The 15,334-nt window shown below is 38.2% G+C and overlaps 1 protein-coding gene across 3 annotated transcripts in view; it reads right to left on the bottom strand.

Annotated features, from left to right (window-relative positions):
- Positions 1-69: 69 nt before the first annotated feature.
- Positions 70-15,334, bottom strand: part of LOC137200479 (guanine nucleotide-binding protein G(I)/G(S)/G(O) subunit gamma-2) — a 28,184-nt gene continuing 12,919 nt past the window's right edge. For all 3 annotated transcript variants that reach the window (XM_067615353.1, XM_067615352.1, XM_067615354.1), the window contains 3 exons: positions 9,217-9,294; positions 2,898-3,028; positions 70-1,058 (listed from right to left, as the gene is read on the bottom strand). In XM_067615353.1, coding sequence (XP_067471454.1) covers positions 930-1,058; positions 2,898-2,984 — 216 coding nt within the window. In that variant the 5' untranslated portion in view covers positions 2,985-3,028; positions 9,217-9,294 and the 3' untranslated portion in view covers positions 70-929. The remainder of the gene's footprint in view (positions 1,059-2,897; positions 3,029-9,216; positions 9,295-15,334) is intronic.

Here is a 15,334-nt window from a genome sequence, read left to right as displayed (position 1 = left end):
CACATGAAAGGTAATAGAGAAGAACTGTTTGTCCATTTCATGCAATAATTAATGATACAAACACAAACATTCAGATCTCACAGCACAGCACAGTTTACTTGCTAGTCATTTTATACAAATAGTAGAAAGAGGGTTCATATCGGAAGGAGACAAACTGTATCACATTTGCCAGATAGATGTTGATACACAGAGACTTGATTTTTTTTTTTTCAGAAAGGTATTTGTAAAGAGAATCACAGAATCGAATGTTTCAAACATCCCATTTAAAAAAGCTTTCACTAACCTGTAAAAAAAAAAAAAAAAAAATGAACAGAGCTGTTTCAGTAATCACATACAGTTATAGAAAGATATCTAGGTGATAGGTACAATTGAAATGAACATAAAATAAACCACAACTTAAAAAAAACATTCCGATAATCAGGTGGCGTCTAGTGGTAGGCGTATTTTTGTTTGCTGTCCTACGGAGCTCGACCCACCTCACAAACCATTTAACAGAACATCTGGAAGTTCAAAAAAGAACCACAAAATATTTTTTATTCTCATTTTATCTATTTTTTTTTGTTTGTTTGTTTGTTTTGTACACATCACAACCTGAAGACTTGGTAGGTTGACTGGTTGCCCGACACGTCTCTGGGTTATCATCACACTCCATATCATCATCATCATCATCATCATCATCCTTTTTGTGTTATCTAAAAGCACAGACCCCTTCAACATGCTGCACACCCCTTCAAAAAGCAATCACAACCCCTTAAATGGTTACACGTTAACTCTGTGGTTTTAATTTTTTGCACTCTTAAGGTGCCATTCGAGAAAAGGGGGGAGGGGCAATAATCGCCGTGCCCTCCTACTAGAAGATTTCTACGTATTTTTGAACGTCCGCGTTCAAAGTCCCACACTGAGCAGACTGCTGAAGGGCCACGCCGCGTTTACAGGATGGCACAGAAGAACTTCTTCTCCCTGAACGGGTTCTCTGACGCTGGCACCGGCGATAACAGGGGGTCCTCTTTGGCATGGGCTTCGCAGTACGACATTAAGTCTGCTGCTGCTTTTGACACCTGGAATCACACAGACACACACATACACATATCAGTATAAATTCTGTATATCAGTATAAGTTTTTGATTTAATTAAAGGGGATGTATCGTGTACATTTACAGGTCTACATCTTTATTCTGGGGCTCTACTGGAATATCTTTGCATGATTTACACTTCAAAAAACTCCTATTTCTCTGAAACAGGATGTTTTAGTTCCTGTCTCTTTAAGGAGGGGGTCCTTAAAGAGACAGTAACTAAAACATCCTGATGAGCCCGCTCTGTTCTGATTGGTCAGTTCTTGGAAGCTGCTGCTCGGGAGATTTCCGCTGGATCTGGAGGCTACGTCAACAAACCATGAAACAAACTATAATAGTAAGATTTCACTTCACACTGTTCAAGCTGATATTTCCAATACGAAAATATGAGTGGAAAATGTAAAACAACACATGGAAAATCCTTAGCAACAACCTTAGCAACCAAGGTTACATTATGGACAGCCGTTTCTTAGCATGTGCGATGCGCAAATGATGCATTGAGAGCAGGCTGAAGCCCTGACTATTGACTCACAGGGAGCATTTCTACATATGTTAACCTCAAGTTTTGAACTTTGACCATGTTTAACACAGACATCTGACATCATCACAGTATAAAAATAACAGAAAACCAGAAAAAGCATGATGTGTCCCCTTTATGGATGAGTCAAATCCTTTTAGCTTTAAGTCAAAGGCAAAACAATGATTACTAGTACCACTAATACCACTCTCAGGGCCAACAGCCAGTTAGCTTAGCTTAGCACAAACACTGGAAACATAGGGAAGCAGCTAGCCTGGATCTGTCCAAAGGTAACAAAATCCACCAACCAGCTCCTCTAAAGCTCACTAATTAATATTAATTATGCATTGGTTGGTTTTATCTGTGCAAAAACTGACAATTTGATGTTTTACAGGCAGCACATAACCTCCCTTAAATGACAAGTTGTTAGTTTTACACTTTTTTTTACACAATTTTTGTATGAATTAAACAAACAAGATATAATGTGTTAATTAATGAGCTTTAGCGGTGCTTGTAGGTGGATTTTTAACCTTTGTACAGGTAAAAAAAAAATTAAATAGGCATTTGAAAATAATTGCAGAACAGCTAAACCAAGCAGATTCACATGATCTTTACTGTGATGTTTAATTTCTGACAACAAGAAACAAAAAAAACACACTATTCTATAAACTAAAATCCATTAATAAAAATAATCTACTATCAACCTGATATCCAAGCATTCACATTGTGAGTCTTCAGTAATGGTGATGAATGACTGGATGACTCAGGAAGTCAATGGAAATCATGATTATCCCGATAATGGAAATTCACCACAATTAAATTATCTTGAGTGTTTTTATCTCAATATAAGATAAAATCTTACATTCTCCCATTTCTAATCATTAGCCATTTCAGTGAATGAGAACACACAATACCAGAGCCTTGCAATGGACATACCTAAATCTAATATAGTTGTTATTTATGTTATTAATTACACCTCGACATTAAAATATCTGCTGTGAAAAGGTCTAAACCTGTAAGAGCTTCCTGCAACAAAATGCATGTTTTCAAAACTAGGTCTGTTTCCATTGACATTATGACCCAATAATAATATATTTCTGACAAAAACATAAAATACAAGGAGACAAAATGTTAACTGTGTGTTCGAAGTCCAGTTTCAAGTCTACGCAGGTTGATTTTACTAAACTCAACGGCTTCATGAAGGGGTTTGAAATTGATCTTAAAACTTCAGCGATGGCCAGACTTTTTGTAAAATTAATATAATTTATAGTTAATAAACTCCAGCAGGAGCCTCAAAGTGAATTCACCTTTATCCTGTCGATGTTGGCCTCCATCTTCAGCTGCTCCACCAGCTTCCTGGCTTGTGCGATGCTGGCCGTGTTATTGCTCGCCATGGGCGCTGTCAGTCAGTCAGTCAGTCAGGTCTCGTGTGCTTTGTCTGTGTGGAGGCGAAAAAGATTCAAACATTGTAGCTCACCCACTGAGAGCCGCCGATGAAGACGAGCACTATGATATAGCAGGCATGCAAAGAGGAGTGCTAGTAACAGATACCCCTGTTTATTATCACATGCCTGTGAACACACACACACACACACACACAGACACACACACACACACACAGGCATATTATTTATGGTGTCAGTTGCTAGGCAGCCCATGTCAGTGAGGGGGAGGGGGAGAAGGTGGGTGGAGAGCGAGGGGGCACTGCTTTGTCCAGCACTATATTTAAAATAGATAAACTGATAAGTAATATTACTGGTTTCCGAAATAAAAACTCTAATTCTGCACGGATAGTGGTGGTTTTCTTTATTCCGCAGAATTATTGACACTTTTCCGTCACAGTGTCACACAAGGCCACCGAGTCCACCCGCCCTCCCCCCTTGAGTGAAGGACGATAAATCAATAAATTGATGTAGTTTGTCCCTGACACAAAGACATCTCACCTCTAAGGCTGCAGATGTTCAATAAAGTTTTATTTATATGTTTATTATTATAATGAATGTCTGGTAATCTTTATTAAAGTTCAGATGAAACGACATTTCGACAGTAATTTCCGTATCGTGATGTATTTCTGAGTGAAACAGGACAGACAGACGGGACATAATGTTCTGAGGAATTTGATTTGAACGTTGAAAAAACATAAGCACACGTCATATTTTGTTTTACAGGAAGAAGAAAACATGATTGGATTTTGATATAAGAATACAAAGAAATTGTTTTTTTGTTTTTTTTTTGGCATATATTGTGAAATAAGTGCACAATATGACTGGGGATGTGATCTAAAGGGTTCAAAAGGCATTTTTCATTAATCTCGACTTTAAAATCTACACATAGCTTGGTGTGTTTTGCTATTTAATATTTACATGGTCCATCGCTAACATGTAAAAGGCTTTCATTGTTAGCTGAAGATAAATAAGTTTATTTAAAGTGTAAAATCACACAAGTCTCAGTTTATAACAAGGAAATACACATTACAGGTAAATAGAATAGTAACATGAAAACACAGTACAATAAAATAATTAACATTAAGTTAAAGACAAGGTGTCCAAGTGAGTGATACACACTTTGCAGTACTTGTACACTCATCAGTAAACAAAACAAAATGATAAATAAACTCTGGGTATTTTCACAATTTTTTCTAAATATTTTTTAAAATGTAACTCCATGTTGATCCGTGGTTTGGCTAACATAAAATTTTCATCAGCCATCAGCATTAAACCAACCGTTATTTGATGTCTCAGTTTATTCTAAAGATCTAAATTATTAAAGTGAAAGTGGACAGACGGACAAAAACGTTAACCTGAGTCTCAATGCTGAACTAAACTCCAAACAACACTGGACAAAATCTTTTCACTGGAGACATAGAGGAACTATTAACAGCTGGAAGAAATCAAATAAATTGTGGATCGTTGTGAGACAGATTAAGAAAAACATCTTAATATGAAAATAAATAATTCATAATTATATAAGGATTAATTATTGGGCAAAAAAAGTCTCTCTCTTGAATTTCCACATTTATAATTGTCAGTAGTGCTCGTACGTCACAAGCTGTGCCACAAAGTCGCGCTCTATACTATTATGATATATAGTATACACTATAATTTTCATTGTTTACTGTTTTTGCAATTGCTATACAAGAAATTAATGTAATTTGCCATTTTGTACTAACAGGAAATGATACAGGACGTCAGGATGATGTTGATGTAAGATTTTGTAAAGTTAATCAAAATGTTCAGTAGTTCTTCCCTGAACTGTCCAAACACCATCTGCAATTTGTTTTAATTTTCTTGCATCAAACTAAAAAAAACAATCACATATTTTTTTTATGGATACTGACATCTTTGAGTATACTTTTATTACTTTTGTCCCAGTGTGAAGATAAACTCAAACCCTGCTGAGAATTATTATGAACAGCAACAGTTTAACTGACATCTTGATCTATTGATTGTTTGCACAAAATGCTAAAATAAACCACTTTTTTTGTATCCTAACTGCCAGAACAGCACACTTTAAACATTGGTCTGTAGTTTCCACTTCAGATTTTTAATATAAGAGGGTATAATTTGGACAGTTTTGGTTTCCTGTCCTCAGATGCTCCTCTGTCTTTTAAAAACCTCTTTGATTAAATGGAACAAGCTGCGGGCGCTCTGAAACAGCGTCATCCTTGCTGTGTGATCAATCCTCCCTGCGCCCCCCCTCCGTCGTCCGTCTGTATGCGCTGTGGTATGACGCAGTGTGAGGTTAAGACTGATCTCAGCGAGGTGCTGGAGCTGAGCTTGAATATTGATGCTCCACGGTGGCACACCTGCTCGCTGGGCCCCGAATCCTGCATGAGCTTCATCAATTAAAACCTCAGCAGTTACAGTTCCTGTGCTGAGGGGTCGTAAACAAAAGTATCAGCCAAACCTGACAAAAAGTGATATATTCCTTGTTTTATTTACTTTTTTATTCTTCTGTAGTAGTTTCCGGATGCAGTGATGCAAGTTTGAATATTTCCTTCAACACTACAAAAGCCACCTGAGGTCAATAACATATCGATTTAATGTGATTAATATTTGGACAGTGATGTGTTTGCACTTTAGGGCTGCAAATGATAATTACTTTCATGATCAATTAGCCATTTGACATTCTTGATTAATTAGTTAACGGTTTAATCTATAAAATATCAGAAAATAATGAAAAATCACATGTTCTCAGACCCCAAAGGAGACATTTACAAATTATTTATATATTATTTATTTATTTATTTTGTCTAACCACCAGTCTAAACCCCCAAAATATTACCTTTACATCACTATTAAGGCTACAAAAGCAGGAAATTGTCAAATTTTTGTTTGATAAATGACTTAAAATATTAAACACTCACCAAAAACTGCTGTTAAAAATGTTTACTGTTAAGTGACTAATTGATTAAACGACTAATTAATCACTTTAGCATTGTTGCACTAAAATAAATAAAGCAGATTTACAGTAAGAGAGCTTTTAGCCTCTTTAACCTGCTTTTGATTAGAATGTTTTATGGACATTATCTGTTTTATTTGATCATTTATTTTATTGTATTTGTGTTTCAAATATTTTTTTCCCTTATCGATTCTATTTGTCATTACTTTTTTAATCTATTTTGTCTAGTTTTTCTTTTATTCTATTATTATTTTAATCTATTTTATTGCTTTTTATTACATTTTCATTATTTCTTGTGTTCATTGTTTTACTGTTTACGTTTGTTCTGTCTTATTATCGGCTTCTTAGTCATCTGTGAAGCACTTTGAACTGCACTAACCTGTATGAAAGGTGCAATACAAATAAAATTTGATTAATTGATTGACTGATCCAATACTCAGAGCACTAAAGGAATATGAGCTGTCTACATGGGAATTAATACGGGACTTGGATTTTATTCTCTGTCACTTTGAGAGTTACTGGAAACTGTTTTAAAATCCAAGTTTAAGTGAAGATCTACCAAATTTCCACATTTTTTTAGGACTGAAACATTTCCTCTGAACCGAGCTGGAAAATTTCGAACCTCCAAACCAAACGGCAATCTGAAGAGGATTTACGAGCTCAACTTGCAGCAGACTGCGCAGTATTAACAGCGTAACATAAACATGTTTTACAGTCAGTGCAGCTGAGGGATCCTGGTTGTTCTCACTCTTGAGGAGTGAATCACCTTATAGGGTCGTAGTGTTTAGACTTAAACCAGGGTGGGACGAAAAAAACAGTTTCAATAACACAGTATTGTGTTGTTATTAGCGTCAGTTTTTAAAGACGTCAACATTTTGGATTCTTCTTCTTTGTAAAAATGAAATTTGACATAATTTGACTGGAAAATACTGATCATTTCATTATGGTTTTGTTTCAAAAAGCAGAAACACTGAAGAAAGATTTATTTCAGAGGTAATAAGAAATACGAAGTAACAGCACCTCTGCAAGACTCCAGAGCTTGTTTACACCAACTGGAGGGATTTTTGGATTACTTCCTCCCAACAGACTTGTGGGCTCAGTGTATTGATATGCTTGGGAGGCTAAAATACTCTAATCTGGTGCCCTTCTGTGGAAGCCATATGCCAACTTTCATGCAATATCCTGCAGTCACAGACAGAGCATTTAGTATTATATTTCAGGTTTAAAACTGAATCATGTCTTTATAAGAGACTTTAAGAGAGAATTATGTTCAATCTCACTAACCAAAATAAAAAAATAGGGCAGAGATTTACTACAAGGGCATGAATGACAACTTCAAATGAAAATTAGTCTTTGCCGTGATTCGTATTGAGGCCATAATATTGTTTCAACTCTCAGGGGAGACGCCAAAACAGGCCAGTATATCACCAGACTATTGATAGGGATAGATGTCACTCTTTAAGGGTGTCTGGGGTGTCTACAGAAAAGTAGGTCTTTGTTCTTTACCAGAAAATATTCAGACGCTGTGGTACAATAGCCTAGTTTGTGTGAAACAGACAAGGAGAGACGATGATTTTATAATGTCAGCTGGCAGACAAAGGAAAGAAACAACCAATTCAGATTTGGTTATCTCTCCTGTCATTGGAGAGTTTGACCAGAACACAAAACAATTTGTCGGATGCAGCTAAACTCCATCGAAATGAAAGACTTGTGATCAAGAGACACTTAATTCCTGCACACAGCTTAAAGCTGCATTAAATGTTTTTTTTGGCCACTTGGGGGCAGTGGAAACAAGTTGTGAACACAAAACCGATATATTATCACTTATTAAGTTGATATGTTAAACTTTTTAGCAAACAGTCGCTTATTTACACATCCAGCAGTTATGGAGCAACATTATCATTCATTTGGGGTCATGTGTCTGTCCGCCTGATGAATGTAAGTTGAACATTTACTCTCCTTTTAGCTCTGTTTTGCTCTCTACTGACTCCTGAGGGAAATATCTCTTTAGCTGCTAAATGCTAAATGCTAAAATTTTTAGAGCTTTTTCTCTGCTGTAGCTGAAAACAACACTATGAGAGCTGTGAGAATGAACCAAAACAGTAAAGTTGCAGCCGGACAGCTAAACAATGAGCTGAAACTCGCTATAAAGCTCTGTAAAGCTGAGAGGAGCTGCAGAGTCACTGATAATTCTCTGTAGGTTCATCACTTCAAGCGACACCTGACATTACACATTGCCATTTTATATGTTATTGTAAAAAATATTGATTAGAGCCGGTTTAAAGTCAAATAAATCTTAGAAGCCACAGGCATGCTAGCAACTGCTAATCGATATGCTCACACAATGATGTTTAGCAGGTATAATGTTTACTATCTCCACCATCTTTGTTTAGCGTGTTAGCATGCTAATTTACTGACATTGCTGTTCCAATTAAAAAGAGCCGCTCTGCTAGTGTGGCTTAAAATGCCAAAAAAAAAAAAAACACACCTAAAATCACTTTTGTGTTTCAGTTCACTTATATTTGCAAAACAAAAAGTGAACTTTTCTGTGCAAAATGTGTAAAAAAAAAAAAAAAGCAGCACATAAAAGACGTTATAAGATATTTAGCAGAGCTGTCACTGTGTCTACAAAGTCATTTTCATGCTTATTGTCAGTGGTGCGTGTGAAAATGCCACCCTGACATTTTCCTATCTGGAGAGGGATGGGTGAGGAGATGATGGCATGTAGCAGATGCCCATGTGTGTGTTGACTCCAGGAGGAATAGCCAGTACCTTAAAAACTGCTAACAGGAACAATAAATAGATTAGGTTGTTGTCTATCTTTTGTTTTTTTTTAGCTTTGAGAGATGCTTTTCTGAGTTCTGTTTTAAGATAAACTTTCACTGCTGCTATTATATTCTGCTCATTTATATCATCATGAAAGCTCTTGTCCTTCCTTCCTATCAGTCGGCTGCCCAAAATAACATCCTGAGGTGTTGCACATGGTGTCAACACACTGATAACTGTGACATCCCAACGGGCGCTGTTAAATAATGCATTCAGATGGACACGGGCATTAACTGTGCCAGCTGTTGACAACTCTTGTCATAAAAAAAAAAAAAAAGGCTTCACCATCTTTTTGCTGTTGCACAGTTTGCACCAGTTTCTGTGCATCATTGTGCACTTATGCTGTAATATTATGAAACTGAATGTGTTATGTTGCCTCCTCCTCTTGTCTTGACTTACCTTGTCTGCTTACTCCTCCGCACTCTGGCCCGGTGTCTGCCTGAAGTTCAGTCAGCAGTTTGTGTTCGCCCCGGCTCTCTGCAAATACAGAGAAACAGATACAGAGAGTGAGAATCATAGACTGGAGCGTTCAGATCAGGAAGACACTCTGCTCGCATTCATTCCTGCATTCCTGATAAATTACACTCAGGCTTGTGTAGCCTCTGTGTGTCCAAATGTCACAGCTCGCTCTCACAAACTTCACTCGGCTTGACTTGATGGAGAAACGCAACAGAACAAAACTTCAGTCGAGCTTTAAGGACTTTTCGCTGATGAATAAAAGAATTTTTAGAGAAAACTGCAAGGCTGTCTCTTGGCTGGGAGTGGTGGCTTCAGGAAGTCACCTTTCCCAGCCAAGAAACAATCCCACATATGACCCCCGGTTACACTGCAACTTGTCTTTTACACTTTGGTTTTTGTACGGTCTAAACAAACTAGATATAACATGTTAATCAGTGAGCTTTAGAGGTGCTTGTGGGTGGATTTTGTTACCTTTGAACAGAGCCAGGCTAGCTGTTTCCCTCTGTTTCCAGTCATTATGCTAAGCTAAGCTAAGCAGCTGCTGGCTATAGCTTCATATTGAGCATACAGACATGAGAGTGGTATCAATCATCTCATCTCACTCTCAGCAAGAAATATAATAAGTGTATTTCCTGAACTTTTCCTTTAAGTTGATCTTCTGTTGGCTCTGACCCATTCACCTCTTCTCCTCTTCCTCCTCTATCTGCCCCTCGTTCTCCGTTTCTCTGCTCCAACAGATTCATTCTTAATGCATCTGTGACTCTGCAGCTCCATTTTTCTGCTGCTTCTGATAAATGGGCCAATTACCCTGCATGAGGAGATCTGCAGAGGAAGGGAATTCCACCCATCGTAAATCATGGCAGCACAGAACGTTAAAGCGTCCTTACACTGAGGCATCCATTAACGAAAACCTCGCCAACATCAGCCAAAACTCTGAGCCGGACAAATCCAGTGACGCTGAAAATGCTTAGACTTTAAAACAAACAAAAAGGACGAGTGGGCCGTCTTACTGTAGTGCATTGTCACCACTCCTGATTCACTGGAGCCATTAATCTACACTGTTACAGTGTTATGCAAGATGTGTAATGTTATTATTACTGCAGCGATTCTTAAACTATAAGCTGAAGTGCTTCAGTATGTAGCAGGATTGTCCTTTGGGTTTTCACAAGACAAATGTAATCTACTTTTATAAACTCAAATCCCTGAGCAGTGCTGGAGAGTAACATTTACTATACTGTACTTCAGTACAATTTTGAGGTACTTGTACTTTACTTAAGTATTTTCACACTACTTTATACTTAATTTCAGCAAACTGAAAACAGATTTGTATATCAGAACTTTGTTTTTTCTTCTTTCCTCTCCCGGTAATCATCTCACAACCCCTCAGATTACCTGGTGACCCTTTGGAGGGGTCCGACCCCTAGGTTGGGAACCACTGGGCTAAACTAGCTAACTGTATATAAAGTTTTGCAAGTAACTCCCATATTTCTTTTACATGTGAGTAAAAACATACTGTATTTACACACAGCAAGTGTGAAAAACACAGCATGTCCCAGTTGTCACCGTTATTGACATTACCTTCCCGGATGACAAACAGTCAGTGTCACATGACCTGTAACTTGTGACTAGTACACAACAGGTTTTTATTTGCTCGGAGCACGAGACATCCGGCTCGTCACTCATCAGACTCACATTCATATGTGGGAGTTTCCCTGGAAAACTATACAGTTGACTGTTGTTGTGAGCTGCTGTTTGGACACAGTTGACATATATCTTTGCATATTTTGGCCCATTTACTAATCACATATAATTTATTATTTATTTATTAAACAATTAATATTTCAAACATGTAAGTTTTTTTGGAATTTTGATTGTGTTTTGATAATTGGTTAATTGTTTTAGCCATTTTTAAACATAAAATGTCATAAAATTGTTGTTTTCAACTTCTGAAATATGATGATTTAATGCTTTTCTTTGTCATACATGATATTAAACTGAATATCTTTGGGTTTTGGACTGTTGGTTAAAAAAAAATCCATTTTAAGACATTATCTTTGACTCTTCAAATGTCTATTATCTGACATTTCATAGCCCTAGTTTCCATTAATTTTTGCTCTACATGAAAATCTGTTAAAAGGAGATAATGAGGTGCAAACATTTTTAAAAAGCTTTCAAATTTGTGATTTTTGTAAAATTATAAACTTTAATGGCACCAGTCGGTCCAATCTAAGTCCTGACTGCACTCTTACATCTCTCCTTCTGTGTTTCACGTTTTTTATTCTTACATCAGTTTACTGTATGCTGCTTCTGCAAAAAAAGGGGCAAGAAGGCCGACTGTTCTTAAAAAATAAAAACATGGTTGCTGAATTTGATTTTCCTGGGGACTGTTTGTGTCATCATATTTATGTTGCAGAGCAGCAGCAAGATCAGGGGATGAGAGACAGAGAGAGTTAAAACAGAGAGTGCCAGCATTTTTTATTTTTATTTTAATGCTTTGGCGATATTGTTCTCTACTTTTATGCCAGTAAAGCATCTCGAAGTGAACTCTGCTGAGGAGAAAAAAGACAGAAAGATGCATTATTGGACGTGACCAGTGATCCAATTCTCTCCTGTGTTCCAGCCTTCTGCTTCCTGTTCCTCCCTGTGTGGCAGACAGGTGTTCAGTGATGGGACTGAAACACCCCCAGCACGCTCCGTCCTGCTGCTAACACCACCCAATCAATCTGACCCTCTCTGCCATCCTTCCCCTGCCATTTGAAGCTGTTTTGAACCCCTTCCTCCGGGTTTTCGGGGGGTCTGTGTTTGTGATGAGGCCCTCCACAGATGTGATTATAGCTGCTGCTCGACTCTGGGTGTCACTGCCTTAAAGGGTGATTTAGCGCTGCAGGAAACATCCTGGTGTGGAAAATATAATTCCTGGCCTGTCGAGAGTGACGATCTCTCACGTACTCCCACACATGCTGACTCTCCGCTTTGTTCTCCCTCTCCCTTTATCCTACTTTCTCTTTCTGTAGTGCACACCTTATTATCCTGCCTTTTTTTTACACCATCCAAAGAGAGAAATTAAGGCAACGAGGCAGGGAGTGTTCCTGTCCTCTGCGATGCCTAGGGTGTGAAATCAGAGCGTGGTAATTAAAAATCTGTCCCTGGCTCAGCCATCTGGACCCTGGAGAGCCAGTGATTAACCTGTGAGGGACTGCAGGGAGGGCAGGGAGGCAGGTTGGGACCCCTGCTCAGAGATAACCGTGGATAAGTTTTGAGGTCAGCATAAACCTCCTCCTGTATATGAGAATGTATAGTATGCAAACAACTGACCGTTTCTTACGCCTGTCGAGCTTTCCATTCTTGCACAGCACATATGCACATATATTCTTTGTAATTTTTGAAACAATGAGTCCTTGATTTCAGAATGAGGTAGACAAAAACAGGCTTCTCATTTCTAACCTGTGACAGTAAAAATGACAGAAATTAATATTTTATCAGCTGTAGCTAGCTAGCTCCATGAGTTGGTTGAAAACTGACTTTGTAATGTTTCCAGCTGACTTGTCTTAAAACGAGGATCTTGTAAAAGGACTTTTACATGTGACGGCTACATAAATGATATCATTCTAGCTGCATGTCCAACAAAAAGTCAGCATCTCACTCTCACTCCTGATGGAAGATATGTAAATAAAGAACCAGCATTGTTCTTGTATTGCAGTGTAGAGCTAGTTAGTTCTGTATGTATGAGGGAAAATGTAAGATTAGACTCTTATTTCATTGTAACATGATCCTGTTTGACTGCTTAGATTACTTGTTCATATTTTCTAACATTATGTTTCACACTACACAATAAAAGGCTTTTATGATGAGGACTAAAGATGACACTATATTGGGTAAAATAGGCTGAGGTTGCTGGAGTGTAAATCAGATAGAAAGCAGGACAGAGCCGCTAACGTTACCCTAAATTCTGATAGCATCCAGGGCCGCTTCCACATAGTGGCTGAAGGGGACCTATTAGGCTAATTTCCAGCTCTATATTTTTATTTTGGACTCCACTAGAGTAGCTTTGCATGATTCACAGTTCAAAAAACTCCTTATTAATCTTATGCAGCCCCTCAGTTCAGCCTCTGTGTCTACCAAGCAGTCTCCTGTCTCTTTAAGGCCCCCTCCCGATGAGCCCACTCTGTTCTGATTGGCCAGCTTTCTGGAAGCCTGCCAAGGGGCAGCCATGTCAGAGTTGTGTTAAGTTACCGCCGATGGAAACCCAACATTTCCTGCTTTACTGCTTTAAAATTAATAGCTTTAAAATGACTAAATAACGGGAGACTTTTATTGTGAAGAAATTTCAGGAAGTGAAACATGTTCCTCACCGCATTAGCGGAGCTTTGTTAGCGACGCTAAAAACCAGTCGAAAGAAATATGGAGATATTTGGAGCTCTTTGCTTAGCGGATCAGTTAGAAATAATGCAGGGAGGAATAGTACAAGCAGAAACAGCCACAGTGATGATGATGTTTGATGAAGAGCTGCAGACAACCAGCACACCTCCAACAGGTAAACTACTTATTTTACCTTGCACTGCTATATAATGGAGTCACAGCTCAGTGTGACTATCCCCGAAACAAGAAAATCCCATAATGTTAGCGGAGCGGAGCAGTGAACTGATGTGCTGTGCGCGGAGCAGACGACCACATAAGGAAATCCGCCCCGAGCCGATGTCAACTCGGGCTGAAAGTAGAAAAAAATATTGGAAACCGAGCGTTCAGAGCAGTCTGAAGCCGGTGCTTTTTGCTCACAGGGATTACTTCTATATGTGTTTACCTCGTTATTTGACACATTGGCCACTTTTAACATGAACATCTGACATTGTAACGTTATATTATAGGACTGAAAATAAGGAAAAGCATAATAGGTCCACTTTAAATATGACAGAGTGGATGTGCTAGTTGTGAACAAGGCTTTTTTAACATAACCTTTGATCCCACACATTAATGTAGTTTGCTAATGATACGCTCCTTCGCCTGGGAAGTAATTAAACCAAGGTTACTACTATCGGTAGCATGCTAGTTAGCCAGATATGCTAACGATTGCAGTTACGTTGGAGCAGATAAACACACAATTTAATCCTTTCCTTTCACTTTTGCTTTTTTGGTTTTGGAAAGGGTAAAAAAAGATACTATGACTGGACAATCACTGTTCGGCGGAGGGGTTTAACGAAATTTGTGTCTTGAAAATCAGTAATTGGAGGTGTTTTGAACTGAGAGGTTTCATCCGAGTTACTCAAAAACTATATACATGAGAAGACAATATGAGACGTAAGTGAGAAAATACAGCATACTTTCTTATAACTCCGGTGAACTGACCCTTTAAATAGGGCTGATACATGTCATGCTTGAGAAAAAAGGGGGTGCAGTTCTGTTTATCACACAGCAACCTCTTGACTCCAGTTTTGATAAAAAGCTGACACGCTCATTTATTGTGCTGAGTGAGTCATTTCTTTTCTGTGTTTGACTATAAAACATAAAACTAATCCAAAACCCCACTGCGGATTTTCAGAAATGCACGAGCATCAATCCGAAGACAACGCCTGTTTTCAATTATGACTTTAATGTCAAAACGGCAGTGGTGCAATGAGTATGCAATCAAGCTCACACACATGCATAAAGTTCAGTCATCTAACAGTGACTGAGCGAGTGACTGTACCATACCCCAGTGTGTCATAGGACAATGAGGTACACTCTGCGATGTCACCGTGAAACAGAGGCAGTAAAGGGCACACTCAGCTAGACAAAGATTTACAGAGCTGTAAATGGATAGGAGAGGATACACAGAATGAGAAAATAAATAAATAAAAGCCGGAAATAAAATTTATCAGGAAGATAAAAGAGGCCGAGATGTGATGGTAATATCTTCTTCCAGAGTGGCTTTTACAGCGACCGCAGCAAGGAGAAGTAACATAAAACTGACCTCCGGAGTTATTAATGAACACGATCAAGAGGATATTGACTATTGAATGTAATATAGCACGGATCCCTGCCCTTGAATAGGAGAAAGGACACCGCCTCCCTCTGCACATAA

The sequence above is a fragment of the Thunnus thynnus genome, chromosome 16 (genome assembly GCF_963924715.1).
Source record: "Thunnus thynnus chromosome 16, fThuThy2.1, whole genome shotgun sequence".
Classification (NCBI taxonomy): Eukaryota; Metazoa; Chordata; class Actinopteri; order Scombriformes; family Scombridae; genus Thunnus; species Thunnus thynnus.
Note: the sequence above shows the minus strand (reverse complement) of the source record. Positions and strands in the feature narration are given on the sequence as shown.